At 42.6% G+C, this 15,450-nt stretch overlaps 4 protein-coding genes across 8 annotated transcripts in view; all 4 read right to left on the bottom strand.

Moving 5' to 3' along the window:
• Nucleotides 1–1,728: 1,728 nt before the first annotated feature.
• Nucleotides 1,729–3,205, bottom strand: LOC144512913 (tubulin alpha-1A chain-like). The gene is made up of 3 exons (XM_078243889.1): nt 3,050–3,205; nt 2,803–2,951; nt 1,729–2,724 (listed from the first exon to the last, which is right to left on the bottom strand). Exons 1-3 carry the CDS (start codon nt 3,168–3,170, stop codon nt 1,744–1,746), a joined length of 1,251 nt encoding a protein of 416 aa, XP_078100015.1. The 5' UTR covers nt 3,171–3,205; the 3' UTR covers nt 1,729–1,743.
• A 2,117-nt stretch (nt 3,206–5,322) lies between these two features.
• Nucleotides 5,323–6,324, bottom strand: LOC144512920 (tubulin alpha chain-like). The gene has a single exon (XM_078243897.1). It carries the CDS (start codon nt 6,240–6,242, stop codon nt 5,355–5,357), a length of 888 nt encoding a protein of 295 aa, XP_078100023.1. The 5' UTR covers nt 6,243–6,324; the 3' UTR covers nt 5,323–5,354.
• Nucleotides 6,325–6,372: 48 nt separating this feature from the next.
• LOC144513073 (tubulin alpha-3 chain-like) lies at nt 6,373–6,844 on the bottom strand. The gene is made up of 2 exons (XM_078244145.1): nt 6,653–6,844; nt 6,373–6,554 (listed from the first exon to the last, which is right to left on the bottom strand). Exons 1-2 carry the CDS (start codon nt 6,831–6,833, stop codon nt 6,373–6,375), a joined length of 363 nt encoding a protein of 120 aa, XP_078100271.1. The 5' UTR covers nt 6,834–6,844.
• Nucleotides 6,845–8,045: 1,201 nt separating this feature from the next.
• bin1b (bridging integrator 1b) overlaps nt 8,046–15,450 on the bottom strand; it is a 21,700-nt gene continuing 14,295 nt past the window's right edge. For 2 of the 5 annotated variants that reach the window (XM_078243704.1, XM_078243708.1), the window contains 7 exons: nt 15,420–15,450; nt 15,287–15,331; nt 13,592–13,633; nt 12,403–12,541; nt 9,981–10,034; nt 9,739–9,840; nt 8,046–9,356 (listed from right to left, as the gene is read on the bottom strand). The exon at nt 15,420–15,450 is cut by the window's right edge and continues 25 nt beyond it. In XM_078243704.1, the coding sequence (XP_078099830.1) occupies nt 9,255–9,356; nt 9,739–9,840; nt 9,981–10,034; nt 12,403–12,541; nt 13,592–13,633; nt 15,287–15,331; nt 15,420–15,450 (515 nt within the window). In that variant the 3' untranslated portion in view covers nt 8,046–9,254. Of the gene's footprint in view, nt 9,357–9,738; nt 9,841–9,980; nt 10,035–12,402; nt 12,542–13,590; nt 13,634–15,286; nt 15,332–15,419 lie in introns of all 5 variants that reach the window. The other 3 variants (XM_078243705.1, XM_078243707.1, XM_078243706.1) reach the window with 3 other exon arrangements.

Genomic DNA, 15,450 nt, shown 5'->3' with positions numbered 1-15,450 from the left:
GTCAAGCAGTTTGATGAATACAAATAACAGTTCAACATAGACCTTTTTCACGGCAGACATGTTGACATGTCATATTAGGAAACGCACAGGTGTATTCAAACCCATTAATGATGGCTGCATTCCTCTTAGGAGAAGCCCTGGTATTGTTCATGCTGACTCACTGAAATAGCTCACTGGGACACTTGATGGAATTGAGCCATCGTTAAGGTTATTAATTTCAGCTGTGCTTTTCCTACTATGACAAGTCAAACTGTCTGCTGTGAAAAAGGTCCAAACACACAGCAACATAGACACATTTGTCTAAACCGTGTCCTTTTTATAAGTCTCTGAACACCTACACAGGTGTTTTCAACACAGTCCTGGGAAGAGGTCTAATCTTGATAGGCTACACCTGTGTGGGTGTTCATCCTATGGTGTGCACAGCACAGTCTTTGAATTTAACACCACTGAAACATAATTTGGTCTTAACTTGTAGAATTCCACAGTATTGCCCAGCTAAAACTGTTACTACAAGCTTGTTTTATTGTAATTTTATTTTGAAAGGCACTAGAATTCAGTCTTTGTGACCTCACAACTTGGGAAGGAGAATGAAATAGAGTGGCTCCACAACAATAATAATCAACGTAATAGATCCATGCCTGCAGCTTAGAAAGGATTTTCCCCATAGGGCACAAAGTGACGCCTGTAAAAGTGCTGCTAGGACACCTCACTCTGCAAACAAGGTTGGTTATGACTCTTTATCTTCTGAATTTTTAATCCATTAACTTTTTTTTGGAAAACCTTCCCTCTAGCTTAGAAAAGCGGTTTAAAAACCTGTGGTGTCACCACAATGTTAAGTCTATAGGCCGAGCGGGAACATATGGCCATGTTCCACTATGAAGGCTTTCATTCCTACTCGGCATTCTTTCATTTTCAATTCTAATTCATGACTTAGTGAAGTTAACCCCAATACAGACATCTGACATTTTTGTGTCAAAAGCTATCAATGAAAATGCATAAGTTAACACCTTTTCAATAGTTTTGTCATCAACATATGACAATGAAAAGTTAAAACAGTGAATATCCCCTCTCATTTATTCAATAGTAATGAAGAGTGAAACCTATTCCTAGCACCTAAGAATCCTGCTTTAATCCTGAGGTATTTGTTATGTAAAGCATTGCACATGCTGTGTGAAGGAATTAGGCTTAAATGTTCGTCAATGCTTATCAAGGAGGTGAACGGAGTTCATGCAGCATGTGATCGTGTTAAACACTGACAACAAAGTACACCAATGCAAACATGTCTGTTTATTGTTTCAAGACAAAGATACAGGAAAGATCTTGACACTGGATTTCTATTAATCTCTAGATAGCTTCATGAATTTTGCAAATCATTCAGGGCTTCACATGCGCTAATAAATATCTGTCAAATATGGAATATATTCCTTGCCTTGGGGGTGAGGAATTTGTAAACAGTAGAGTTTAACTGATCAGGCACTACTCTTGTTATACAGTGCAGCCTTAACGTGGTAGTACAATGGTAAAACAGAGCTCTGTTATGCAGCAATGCATTGAAATGAGGCAAAGATAAGGAGGAATTTTAGCACCTACAGGCATGAATTTTTAGCTTAAAGTCAAAGTTACTGCAAATCAGACTAGTTGATTTTTTTACTAACATGATGTCATTAAATAATGAATGAATTTGTTCTGAGTATTCTGACACCTAAAAAGAACCCAATCAGTGTTGGTTTGTTTATTTTAAACTTAATATTCCTCGCCCTCTTCCTCTCCTTCGTCCCCGACGCTGTCAGTGCCCACCTCTTCGTAATCTTTCTCCAGGGCAGCCATGTCCTCTCTGGCCTCCGAGAACTCTCCCTCCTCCATCCCCTCTCCGACGTACCAGTGGACGAAGGCCCTCTTGGCGTACATCAGGTCAAACTTGTGGTCGAGGCGAGCCCAGGCCTCGGCGATGGCGGTGGTGTTGCTGAGCATGCACACGGCCCTCTGCACCTTGGCCAGGTCTCCTCCAGGAACCACAGTGGGAGGCTGGTAGTTGATGCCCACCTTGAAGCCTGTGGGACACCAGTCCACAAACTGGATGGTGCGCTTCGTTTTGATGGTGGCGATGGCAGAGTTGACGTCTTTGGGAACTACATCACCGCGGTACAGGAGACAGCAGGCCATGTATTTGCCGTGGCGAGGGTCGCATTTCACCATCTGATTGGCTGGCTCGAAGCAGGCGTTGGTGATCTCAGCCACCGATAGCTGCTCGTGATAGGCCTTCTCTGCGGAGATAACCGGGGCGTAGGTGGCCAGAGGGAAATGGATACGAGGGTAGGGCACCAGGTTGGTCTGGAACTCCGTCAGGTCCACATTCAGGGCGCCGTCGAAGCGCAGGGAGGCGGTGATGGAGGAGACGATCTGTCCAATCAGCCTGTTGAGGTTGGTGTAAGTGGGGCGCTCAATGTCCAGGTTCCTGCGGCAGATGTCGTAGATGGCCTCATTGTCCACCATGAAGGCGCAGTCTGAGTGCTCCAGGGTGGTGTGGGTGGTCAGGATGGAGTTGTAGGGCTCCACCACAGCGGTGGACACTTGAGGAGCTGGATAGATGGCAAACTCAAGTTTGGACTTTTTTCCGTAGTCAACAGAGAGACGCTCCATCAGCAGAGAGGTGAAGCCTGAGCCGGTTCCTCCTCCAAATGAGTGGAAGATGAGGAAACCTTGGAGTCCTGTGCACTGGTCAGCCTGCAGGAAAACAATTCATCTTTACTCAGTCCTGATGGCACCTGAATTGAAATATGAAGATTTTGTAGGAAAACTTACCAGTTTACGAATCCTGTCAAGAACCAGGTCGATGATCTCTTTGCCGATGGTGTAGTGACCACGAGCGTAGTTGTTGGCTGCGTCTTCCTTTCCGGTGATCAGCTGCTCAGGATGGAAGAGCTGGCGGTAGGTTCCTGTACGAACCTCATCTGTAATTGTAAAAAAATTACAGTAAAACCAAACCCTCACAAATCCAGTTCATTAACCTAAATGTCACTGGAGAAAAAAAACAATCTTATGATCTTACCAATGACTGTTGGCTCCAAGTCCACGAAGACAGCTCTGGGAACATGTTTGCCAGCTCCAGTCTCACTGAAGAAGGTGTTGAAGGAGTCGTCTCCTCCTCCGATGGTCTTGTCACTGGGCATCTGACCGTCCGGCTGGATGCCGTGCTCCAGGCAGTAGAGCTCCCAGCAGGCATTGCCTATCTGGGCTCCAGCTTGGCCAACATGAACGGAGATACATTCACGCTGCCAGGAACAAGTGGTTCAGATGTCAAGAACTTCTTGCGTACAATTATTTAAAACAAAGTTACATTGCGCCCTAAAGAAACCATTAATCAGCTACTAGATGATTTGAAACATTTTAAGTTTCGGAAAAAGATATTGGTATTGGGAGAAATCAGCTCCAACAAACAAACTAACGCTAAGGTGTATTTTCCAAGAAAGGAGCTGTTACTCAATCTTATTGACACCAACCAAGCCAAGCTGGAGTGATTTTTCCCCATTCAACATGTTAAATGTGGTTGCAAGAACAAGTAAGTTGAAGAAGCATTAAAAATCCCCCAAAAGCCAGTTCTACTACGAAGGGATCTAACTATAGGACTACGAAATGACTTTAGTCAACCACTTGGCACCTGTAAAATGTAACAGGTCTCTTTATTTTTGCACCAAACAGAGTAGTGGTGTCGTGTTTTAACTTCTGTCACAAACTGCCCTTTTCAGCTATTATGGCCTAACACAGACCATTTTGTAGCACACAATATAACTGTCTTTCTGAGATGTTATTTCACTTAACTTATGTAAAGTAACTCATGTGTGGAATTTAACATAAAAGAAAGAGGTCCTCACCATGTTTTTGTTGCTTTTAGCAGTTCCTCGTTCACCTGAGATGAGTGGCTGGGGATGTTGTGTCAGTTACAAGTGCAGCAAAGCCACTTTATAGCACAACATCGCTAGGCAACAGCCTGGCATGTTGTGGTAACTGGAGGAGCTGGAGAAGCAAACACCATCTCCTTTGACGAAAGATGAGGAGGAAGAGCACAACAAATAAAATCAACTGCTATGCTCCCCTGCTCAGATCGAAGGAACCGCAGCTGTTCTCACACAAATGAGTAGCCACCAACAATGACCTGAGTGGCTGTGAAATATGACCCGTAACCATCCGCCTTTGTATCCAATTTCACATTTAGGATTTAAGGCATGTTAGCTGTTGCTTTGCAGTGAACAGCTAGTGGTTTAAACATGCTCAAAGAGATTTAAGCAGGCTGTTTCTTTTCTTGCTGTTTGATCAAACTCATGACCTCTAGGTTACCAGACAAAATAGGTTGTAAACATGACCAAAAACACTCTTCTAATAGAGCTGTTCAAATGGAAACTCCTGCTAGCATGGCTCATTTGGAGCCCCAGTTTTCTTAACTTGTAAAGGGAAGAAAACAGTGAATGGGCTTTTGTTTCAGATGACGGTTGCATCACCACTTTGGTTGAGATTAATTTGCAATGCAAAGGTTGACTGCCTGGGGGATAGCAGGGAGTCAAAGGGAGCTGATAATTGAGTTTAATGTTCATTTTACAGCAGGTTACAGAGCCGCGACGTGTGTGTGAAAAATATGTCCATATTATGCCAAAGAAAGAGAAAAGGAGCTGGATGCATGCAAGCTACAGGTTTCCAAAGGATTATAGTTTTTTCCCTAAGGAATTTCCCCCAAGAGATGTAGACTAGTATTGTTATTGATGGACTTTCCCCTACTCTTGAATGGGTACTGGTTGATCAAAGTGCTTTAGAAAGCTGCTAAACACTAAAAAATGTATAGGCATTGTTTTAATAGAACCATTTAGAGTCCAAATATGGTCTTGATGCTGTTTCTTTCCTAACAAGAGAGAAACTCTTGAGGAAATCCTAGTTGATGACAAAAACTATTGTGTTTAAAACAATGGCTGTTATGTTTCACCTCAGTGTCTGAAGGTAACCCTGGAGACGTGATAACAAACTGCTCACATCTCCCAGGTCAGGATTGCCAGAAGAACATGTTCCCATTTAGTTTCCCTAGTTACTCTTTTCTCAGGTCTTGTTTGATCTTGGATGGCAGCTGATCTTAACAGGCGAGGCAGTACACATAGAGCTTGGGGGAGACGCTAATGAGTGTATGACCTTTTGTAACAGATTTTTACCTTTTTCTAATAGTTTTTAGCACAAATAAAACGTGAATGCTTAGCAGTATTGCTTTATTCTACATAGTGTTCTTGTTTTAAAGTGTAAACACAGAATATTGTTACAGTTTTGACAATTGAAATACAGTTGTGTGAATACATTTAACTCTTTGTGTTAAGCTCTTAGTATTCTTCTTCTTCTTCGTCCCCGACGCTGTCAGTGCCCACTTCTTCGTAATCCTTCTCCAGGGCAGCCATGTCCTCTCTGGCCTCCGAGAACTCCCCCTCCTCCATCCCCTCTCCGACGTACCAGTGGACGAAGGCCCTCTTGGCGTACATCAGGTCAAACTTGTGGTCGAGGCGAGCCCAGGCCTCGGCGATGGCGGTGGTGTTGCTGAGCATGCACACGGCCCTCTGCACCTTGGCCAGGTCTCCTCCAGGAACCACAGTGGGAGGCTGGTAGTTGATGCCCACCTTGAAGCCTGTGGGACACCAGTCCACAAACTGGATGGTGCGCTTTGTTTTGATGGTGGCGATGGCAGAGTTGACGTCTTTGGGAACTACATCACCGCGGTAAAGGAGACAGCAGGCCATGTATTTGCCGTGGCGAGGGTCGCATTTCACCATCTGATTGGCTGGCTCGAAGCAGGCGTTGGTGATGTCAGCCACAGTGAGCTGCTCATGATAGGCCTTCTCTGCGGAGATAACCGGGGCGTAGGTGGCCAGAGGGAAATGGATACGAGGGTAGGGCACCAAGTTGGTCTGGAACTCCGTCAGGTCCACATTCAGGGCGCCGTCGAAGCGCAGGGAGGCGGTGATGGAGGAGACGATCTGTCCAATCAGCCTGTTGAGGTTGGTGTAGGTGGGGCGCTCGATGTCCAGGTTCCTGCGGCAGATGTCGTAGATGGCCTCATTGTCCACCATGAAGGCGCAGTCTGAGTGCTCCAGGGTGGTGTGGGTGGTCAGGATGGAGTTGTAGGGCTCCACCACAGCGGTGGACACTTGAGGAGCTGGATAGATGGCAAACTCCAGCTTGGACTTTTTGCCGTAGTCAACAGAGAGACGCTCCATCAACAGAGAGGTGAAGCCTGAGCCGGTTCCTCCTCCAAATGAGTGGAAGATGAGGAAACCTTGGAGTCCTGTGCACTGGTCAGCCTGCAGGGGGAAAACCAATTTCTTCAATACTTGATTTAATTCTGATCTAAAAATATGAAGCTTTGGCATGCAAACTCACCAGTTTACGAATCCTGTCAAGAACTAGGTCGATGATCTCTTTGCCGATGGTGTAGTGACCACGAGCGTAGTTGTTGGCTGCGTCTTCCTTTCCGGTGATCAGCTGCTCAGGATGGAAGAGCTGGCGGTAGGTTCCTGTACGGACCTCATCTGTAATTTAAAAAAAAATTACAATAAAATCAAACACTCACAAATCCAGTTCATTAACCTAAATGTCACTGGAGAAAAAAACAATCTTATGATCTTACCAATGACTGTTGGCTCCAAGTCCACGAAGACAGCTCTGGGAACATGTTTGCCAGCTCCAGTCTCACTGAAGAAGGTGTTGAAGGAGTCGTCTCCTCCTCCGATGGTCTTGTCACTGGGCATCTGACCGTCCGGCTGGATGCCGTGCTCCAGGCAGTAGAGCTCCCAGCATGCATTGCCCATTTGGACACCGGCCTGGCCGACATGGACAGAGAGACATTCACGCTGGAATAGCACAACAAATAAAGTCAAATTAGGAAGGTCTTGAATTGGCATTTGGGATTAAATCTGTAACACTAACATCTTTGAAATTACACATACATACTTTGTGACGTTTGTTTCTCATGCAAGAAAGTAAAAAGCATGTGCCTGAAGCTTACCATGATTATAAATTCCTGCTGCTGACGTTGAGGATCTGCAGGCGAAATCTGCTGTCTGTTGACTTCTCCGGTACTTATAGTTCCTCCCAAAACTCTATGGTAACAGGCTTTGTTGTCCTTAAATGGGGGGTTAACTGGGTTAAGTCAATAATTCAGCTGTGGAAATGATTATGCAAACATGCTCCACCACACATCAATAACCCTTTGGCCGGCACCAAGATAATGTACAACCCGACACCCACATGTGTAATCACTGTTGTACGAAAATGAATGGAAGACAATGGATGTCTGGGGTGGTAGAACAAAATGCAACATGGTTAGTCGTAAATTAAAGGTCTCAGACATATAACATTCGTATGGTCCTTTTCAGATATTTGTAGGTAACCGTTGATCGCTCTATAAAGTTCACTAGAATAGAAACGCAATTGGATATGTGGTATGTTTTAAATATAATCTCGCTGATTCTTTGTGTTTAGAGCTCCGAGGCCAGTTCCCTCTCTGCTGTTTGATCTATTGTTGGAGTAAAGGAAGCCTCCCCTGCTTCCCCCGTCCTCCCCCTCTGTATGAGGCCTGTTGTGTTTTCCACATGATTGGGTGTCCTGTTGTTATAGAAACATCGAAGGTCACACTGCTGTTGCTGGTGTGAAGCTCAGAATGTCAGCAGTAATGTACATTTACAGAAGTAAGACAGAGTCAGCATCACATTATTGGTGTACTCTTAAGGAGAGCCTTGCGTGAAAGTGTCTGTATGAGTTGAATGGAGTGAATTTGTATTTAAACCGAAATCTGCTAAGCTTTATACAGCAGACATTGAGCTGAGAAACTGGCCACAACGCCACCTGGTGTTGGTAGAAAGGAACAACGGCAGGGTTTGAAAGAATTTGAGGAATGAGTAGTTTTTGATAATACTTAAACTACCCATAAAACATGTACTTTATATTTGGAAAATGTTTTCCTTACTCGGCAGATTCAGGATAAAGTGAAAGATAATACACACACACAGTGACACAGCACATGTTGTTTCATTCATCTTTAATGACACTGAATTGATCTAACAGATGGTGCATTAGTTACCACTTCATTCTTTAATTCCACACAATATAAAAATACAGTTTTCATGGATTTAACTTTGGTTTCTGCAGGATATTTGGTTAGAAATGTTTACATTTTATAGCCTCAGTCTCTCATTTAGCTGCTGGCGGTGCAGTTTTGGACTCCATGGGCTCACAGTATGCAGCCTAAACCTGATTTCTACTGGAAAAAACACTAAAGAAAATGTGCTTGTACATTAGTGATCCAGTGCTAGATAGTCCTGTCCAAGGGAGCACAAAGATCAAGAATCAAATTCATATGGGAAATGTTTAAAAAGAGTTAAATAGCATACATCTCCTGTCTCAAAGTATGACCTCTAAACTGTAGTGGTAATTAAAAGATGAAGGAAAATATGAGCAGCTGAGTTTGATAAGGTTTTGTATTTCACCCGTCAATGAAAATATAATTCAAAAATCTAAATAAAAGCAAATGTGCAATAGAAAATTTAAGCCACACACCAAGTCATGTCCTCAAAATGGCCGGTAAGATAAATGAAAAACTACTGTTCCCTTTTATAATCCTACAAGCCCAAGCAACTGTAATAATGCAAGGCAAAGCCTATTTTTATCTGTGGTGTTCCCCAGGGCTCCATTCTAGGACACCTGCATTTTTCAGACAATCTTATCCACGTGTCATACGTAGAGCTGGTGTCACAGTGTTGTATTACAAAGGTAAATGACAATACAATCAAATGCGTCATGCAAGGAACTGTGAAAAGTTCTCAAACTGTTGACAATACACAACATAAAACATTCTGACATTCATACAATACATCCATGACTTTTTTTTCTTTTTGAATATAGCAACACAGTTTTGTGTTTCGTTTGAGTTCAGCGTATAAATAGTTAAGGAATAAGAAATCAAAATAAAAATGTTAAATTTTGGGTGTACAATTTGACTAAAACATTTTCTATGATTGTGCAGAGTCGGTACTATAACGTTCAATTAGTTTGGTGATCATGAGATCACGGCACAAACATTTGGTATCATAGCCTTTGAGAAGTACTCGCATTTCAGCGCACATTTCTAATCATGTACGGATACATTTTGGTGTGTAAATACACATTTGGTGACTAAATATATGAGAAGTTTCGGGCACAGAAGGGGAAGAAGAATCTTTGTGGCATGAACCTCAAACTTTCTGAGTGAAGTTCTCAGGGAAAACGCCTTTGACTGAAATATCTTTGTTCTGCAGCCAGTGAGACTCCTGCACACCCAAGAGCCAGCCGTCGTCCTGCAGAAACACAGAATACAAACTAGGTTTCAGCGCAGAAATCTTAAACTAACAAGTACACAACGGTTTGAATTTTTCTTGATAAGTTGTTTGGTCTATAAAATATCAGAAAATTGTGAAAATGCCAATCACTGTTTTCCAAAGCCCAAGATGACGTCCTTGAATATCTTATTTTGTCCACAACTCAAATATATTCAGTTTACTGTCACAGAGGAGAGAAGAAACTGAGAGAAGAAACTTCATAAGAAATGACTGCAAAGATTAATTGATTATCAAAATAGTTGCAGATTTAAGTCAGTAGTTGACGATTGAAAATCGATTCATCTTTGCAGCTTGATTAAATGTACATAAAAATTGTTTATTTCACTAAAAGTGCAGTGACCTGTTCATCTGGGTTGTCAAAAGCCAAAACCAGCACAACATCCCCGATCTTCAGTTCCAGCTCATCAGCGTCCGTGGCAGCATACTCGTGTATTGCTTTTACCTGAAGTTAAAATACAACCACAAAAAAGGTTTCCATTTAATACGGACCTAGTGAAATTGAATCTCATTAAAAAATGCATGCCCATTAGTCAAAACCAGTGCTTTTTAATCAAAAGGAGGATGGGCATGAAGTTGTTTCACCTTGTAGAGGAATCCTGGAGGGAGTTTGTCATCTGAGCCGTTGGTCACTGCACTCTGTACCATAAATAAGCAGAAAAGGTTGAGGTGTATTATTAAGGACATAATGGTTACTGTATTTGCCAAGATGTGTACTGAAGAAACTCTAAAGCAATAAACAGAAAAAAGATAAGAAGAGGAGTTTATGTGACTTTCACTAGAATTTGAGGGGATCCTTGAACTCCAGGCTTTAATCTGTGATCTTTTTTCAGGTCGCCCTATCCATCCGACCCTACCTGGACCTCTCCATCATCACCCCAGCCACCCTGTCCCACTCGGGAGCCATCGTCGTCCCAGTTGGGCTCAGTGTACGACTGAGCAGCATAGACTCCATCGCTGCCCCAGCTCTCCTGGCGCTGAGCAGTTTCTGCATCGTCCCAGCTGGGCTGGGTGGAGCTCTGGGTGCTGTGTTCATAGTAATCCCAGCCACCAGGGGTCTGCTCTGGGTGTTGGTCAACATCATGCTGGGGGTCCTGCTCTGCGGCGGTTTGTTGTTGCTACAAAAGGTCAGGGGGTTGTGGAGCATTGCGGTGTCAAGAGGAAGGTTAGGTGGAAGGATGGGAGGAGGGTTTGTATTTGGTTTGATCCGGAGTGGTGCAGGGTTCCGTAAAGGAAAGGAAGGAGGTTTTGATGACAAAAGATTTGTAGTTGGAGAGTTATTTCTGTGTATATACAGTCCACCTTCCTCTGCTTTACTTGACATAATCATTTTAGAAAATAAGAGAATGGAAAAGCACATTTCTCCATTAAGAACACAGAAAGCCACGCTTACCCATGAGTCCAATGATGGCACCTTCCGTGGGCAGTAAGAGACCAGACAACCAGTGAAATTAAAGTGTGCAAGATGCCTTCATCAAAGATCTTACTCGCACACAAAAATGAATTCAAAGTGTTTGAAGGGAAACACACTTTAAACAATTATCAAAACACCTACACATTATTTTTTTAATTTATTTTTTGCTGATTTATTTGATGCTTGTAATATGAACCTGGAAAGAGAACGAATACATTCTAAATCAATACAAACTTAAAAGCTGTAATAACGTTCCTCCACATTTGATCAATCACCATCATCAATAAATCTGATCAACTAATGATTATCAAGCAAAACAAACATCTGCATGCAAAGTGAGGCTGCATGTACAAAGTCATGCAGAGGATTTGTTCAAGTTAAAAGAAACAAACACACACACACACACACACACACACACACACACACACACACACACACACACACACACACACACAGTAAGATATTTCTTCAGCCCCAGATGACATTAACTGTTTACATGCAGTCTAAAGTGTATAAGATGTAAAAGTGTTTTAATAATGAACAGTTCAGGTGTGAAATCAGTGACTTCTTTTGATTCACTGCTTAAAACCCAACACATTTATTTTTATAGACTTATGTGACGTCTTTTTATTGTCTTTTTTTTTTATCGTCTTTTTACCCTCTCACCTGTTAATTTCATTTTATTTAGTCATTTGTCGTTTTTCTGCCCTTTTTAAAAGGTGTCCTATCTTCTATTTTCTAAGAGTTCAGGGACACTTTTGAGCAAAGAATGTTTAAATTAAAAAACCTTTTAAGAGCCTTTAAAAACTTAAAACTTTCTGCCTAACATACTGAGCCTAGTATTTTCACTGGTAGCTGCATCCCTGCAAGAACACGTTGTCGACTGTGTTTAGTTTTGTGAAATTGAATATATCTAACAGGCTTTTAAAACTGCATGTAAACACAGTCTTCAGCCCTTAAGCTCTGCTGACCTTTGACCCTAACAAAGCACACCCACCTTGGGAGCTGGAAATGTGATGGGCTGTAAAACCTCCACATCCCAATCCAGCAGGTTCACCCCGGAGCAGGGCTCACACTGCTTCACACCCACACAAGTTAAACACACACACATGCACTCAGGTTAGGAGGGTTCACTATCTGGGGAAATGAAAGCAGTCGATGTGAAGTTCAGCAAGTTTTTACATGTGCTCTGTAGGTAGAGATAAACTCCAAGCCCAGTGAAGACTGCACGTGGTCATACAGAAGTATATTTATTTATTTATTTGAAATGAACATAACATAAGATACTTGTTGAGTAAAATTACATATATAACTGAAATGAAAACTGAGCTGAAATGACTGAGGAAGCTCAGTAACTTATAACAATGACTAATGGAGAAGGGCTGGGATTAAGTAAGTGTGTATACTTCTTCCCACTCCTTTTCAGACCCAACATGTGACCCAAATCAAGTGTTGCATTAAGTGTCATGCTTTCTTTTTTGTGTAAAATCATTATTTTCTGTAAGACCCTTTCGCTTTTCTCTTACATGTTTGAAATGAATTTCAGTCAATCAAAGAGTAACCAGGACGTAGAGGGAGGACACTCAGTCTGACCTGCTCCGTCGTCGTGGTGCTGCTGGAGTCTGTGTGAGCGTCAGGCACCGAGGCCTCGTTCTCTGTGGGGCCGACATGCTGAGACGGCGTCAGTCGGGGCGGAGGCCGACTGGGAGGAGGATCGGGCCTCTGCACCGCCAGGAGGGTTCAATCCAAACCACACAACACACACGTGCACGCATGCAAAAGCAGCAAGGGACACAGAGACACATTAGTACACACAAAGTGACGGATGGTTACATTTGTCAGTGCCCTAATTCTGTTGTCAGAAATACATGCTGTTAGAAAATCTGCCTGGAGCTGCAACTAACGATTGTTTTCTCATTAATTAATGTTGATTATTTTCTCGATTAAAGCTATAGTGCGTAGTTTCTGTCTCCCTCATGAGGAATTCTAAGTAATGACAACACAACTGCTGTTGCATCCACATGATACGAGCCTTCCGTAATCGCTATGTATGCCTATGTAAGTCATGTAGCCAAGAAGGACACGGAGGATTAAAAAAAACAAAAAACATGATGGACTCTTCAGAAGAGAGAATTATCTTCACTCGAGTTTCTGCGCGCGAAAGTCGCCGGTCGACCCAATCTTCTGAACATAGTCGTACTGAGAAATCCAGAGAGAGTTGTGTGGAGCTGATAGTCTTAATTAGCTTTGTAGCAACTCATTTGGCAATGGGTTGAATGTAACGGACGTTCATTAATATCAAAAAGTTACGCACTAAAGCTTTAATGGATTAGTTGTTTGGTCTCTAAAATGGTGAAAAATGTGGATCAGTGTTTCCCAAAAAGCCCAAGATGACGTCCTCAAATGTCTTGTTTTGTCCACAACTCAAAGATATTCAGTTTACTGTCACAGAGGAGAGAAGAAACTAGAAAATGTTCACATTTAACAAGCTGGAATCAATTACTCAAACCGATTAATCAATTATCAAAATACTTGGCAGTTCATTTGGGAGTTGACTACCAATCGATTCATCTTTGCAGCTCTAAATCAGACCATGAACCTTTGTTCTCGCTCTTCTCTGATTTGATGCTGTTTTCTTCTGGTTTATCTGTATTTCGGTCCTTTGGACGCTTTGTGCAATGAAGCTTTTTATCCTTATATATATTCATTGTTTTGTAACTTCATCAACAGGATAAAGTTGAAATATGTATGTGGATATGCTCAGTTTAACTTTGGTTTTACCTTTGGTGGTGAGCTGGCCGATTCGCTGTGGTTGGTTTCCTCACTGAGAGAAAGAGACAGACAAGAGGTAGGAGACAGAGAAAGGGAGGACATGAGCATGAACAAAGACGTGACACAGGTAGTGAGGAAGAGAGGAAAAAAGGTGGAAAGATGTACTGACTCAAACTCATCACACATGCAGTTCTGAGCTCCGTCCACATGAGGTCGACAACAAGCTTCTAGTGTTCAAGATCTACTGTATCTCAACAGGTTGATCTGCAGTTAAACATGGCTGCAGGCAGATGTCAAGAGCAAAACGTGCACGTCACAGCATGTACAGGATGTTATAAACAAATGACAAGAGTTAGAGAAGCACAACAGGTTACAGGGTTAAATCTCCGACCTGCAGAAACATAGAAAAGCTTTTGCTCCCTTAAAACCTGTTTAAATGCTGTCAGACTTCTTTATTGTTTTGTTTTATATACAGTCTGTGTTTATACCAGAGATGGTTTAGCTATAGAGAATCTTGGTTGATACTTATGCTATTCAGAAGAACAGCAACAATGTGAAGAGATTTGGTGATGTGCAGTCAGGGTAGCAAGTCTCTCACCATGATTAAAAAGAAATGTTGAGATTACATGATCATTTTTCATTTATAATTTGATGTATTAACTTATTCATTTTCATTATAAGTCATTTAATTTCATGATTTGTCTCAGGATTACACAAACTCCAGTAAAACTAGTCAGAAAAGTTGTTTTTAAATTATAGTCTGCTCCTTGTATCACCGCTGTTCACTGCCGTTCCTGAATGCATCAAGTTTAAGACACCTGTCCACGTGATGGCCACTCCCTCTCACGCCGACAGGTGAACCTGGCAGTGGGGGTTAGCATGGATATTATCTTGCCAAGAAATAAGAGCGGTGGTCGCTGATGGGAAACAAACCCCTGACCTGCAGGGTCTGAGTCAGCGGAAAAGATAACACAGACTTCAAACCAAAGACTAGCTATGTGGCTAGCACTTTTTTTGTTTTCTATGCTTCCTGTTCTCAGCTGCGGGGGGGAAGTCAGATACTGTGACCTGAACAATTCAGCCAGATCTCTACTGAAGCAGGAAAACTCCACAGCCTCAGATCTGGTTGAAAACCAAAAGTCTGACTGACACATGGCCCTGATGAGCAGGTAAGGAACCAGCCTCCTCATGTGACCTGTTGTGTAAATTGACTTGTTTCATCCTTTATTTGCATTGTGTATGCTGTCTTTCTGATGTTAAGGCTTCTGTGTGCTTACACCAAGACTCCTCTCTGTCCTCTTTATCCTGGTGCCCGTCACCATGGGTTTACGTATTGGTGCGCTTTTACGCATTTGTGTGAATTTAAAGTTTTCTCTACTTATCGGTGCGCAGACACTCTCTGTCTCAAATGTCTGTGACAAACTGTCTCTTTTTCTATTTATCCTCAAGCGATGTCACCAGACGCCTGTGTGATGATGTGGTGCGCTTTTGCGCATCTTGTAGGAGTGAGTAAGCTGTTTTATTGGTGCGCTGACTCCCAAGAAATAAACATTGTTGTCCCAGCGTGCTCTCTGTCTCTCTCTCTCTCTCTCTCTCTCTCCCCCTTCTGCAGGAGCCTGTAGTTTAGAGGATTATGGGTTATATTTTCCGTTGTTGCCAAAAACAAACAGTGAGTAAATTTCAGCCTGTGTGCAGCAGCTTTTACCTCTTGGCACCTTCTCCTGTCTTTGTTTCTGCAGTACCAGCTTTTCTGCAGTAGGGGGCGGTGTGAGGGAAATTACTCTCATGGGTTCTAAATGTCAAAAAATCGTTAAAATCTGACTGAAAGCGTCACTTACTTGAGCTCCCGCTGCTCTTCCAGTTTGGTCA

The sequence above is a fragment of the Sander vitreus genome, chromosome 24, assembly GCF_031162955.1.
Source record: "Sander vitreus isolate 19-12246 chromosome 24, sanVit1, whole genome shotgun sequence".
NCBI lineage: Eukaryota > Metazoa > Chordata > Actinopteri > Perciformes > Percidae > Sander > Sander vitreus.
This window is presented reverse-complemented; position numbering and strand designations above follow the sequence as displayed.

What these genes read in the sequence shown, in the direction of transcription:
- LOC144512913 (XM_078243889.1), bottom strand. Translation starts at nt 3,170, where the DNA reads ATGCCCAGTGACAAGACCATCGGAGGAGGAGACGACTCCTTCAACACC. An exon ending in CTTGGAGCCAACAGTCATTG is followed by an intron (nt 2,952 to 3,049) that starts GTAAGATCATAA and finishes TTACAATTACAG; the next exon opens with ATGAGGTTCGTACAGGAACC. An exon ending in TTGACAGGATTCGTAAACTG is followed by an intron (nt 2,725 to 2,802) that starts GTAAGTTTTCCT and finishes GTTTTCCTGCAG; the next exon opens with GCTGACCAGTGCACAGGACT.
- LOC144512920 (XM_078243897.1), bottom strand. Translation starts at nt 6,242, where the DNA reads ATGGAGCGTCTCTCTGTTGACTACGGCAAAAAGTCCAAGCTGGAGTTT.
- LOC144513073 (XM_078244145.1), bottom strand. Translation starts at nt 6,833, where the DNA reads ATGGGCAATGCATGCTGGGAGCTCTACTGCCTGGAGCACGGCATCCAG. An exon ending in CTTGGAGCCAACAGTCATTG is followed by an intron (nt 6,555 to 6,652) that starts GTAAGATCATAA and finishes TTTAAATTACAG; the next exon opens with ATGAGGTCCGTACAGGAACC.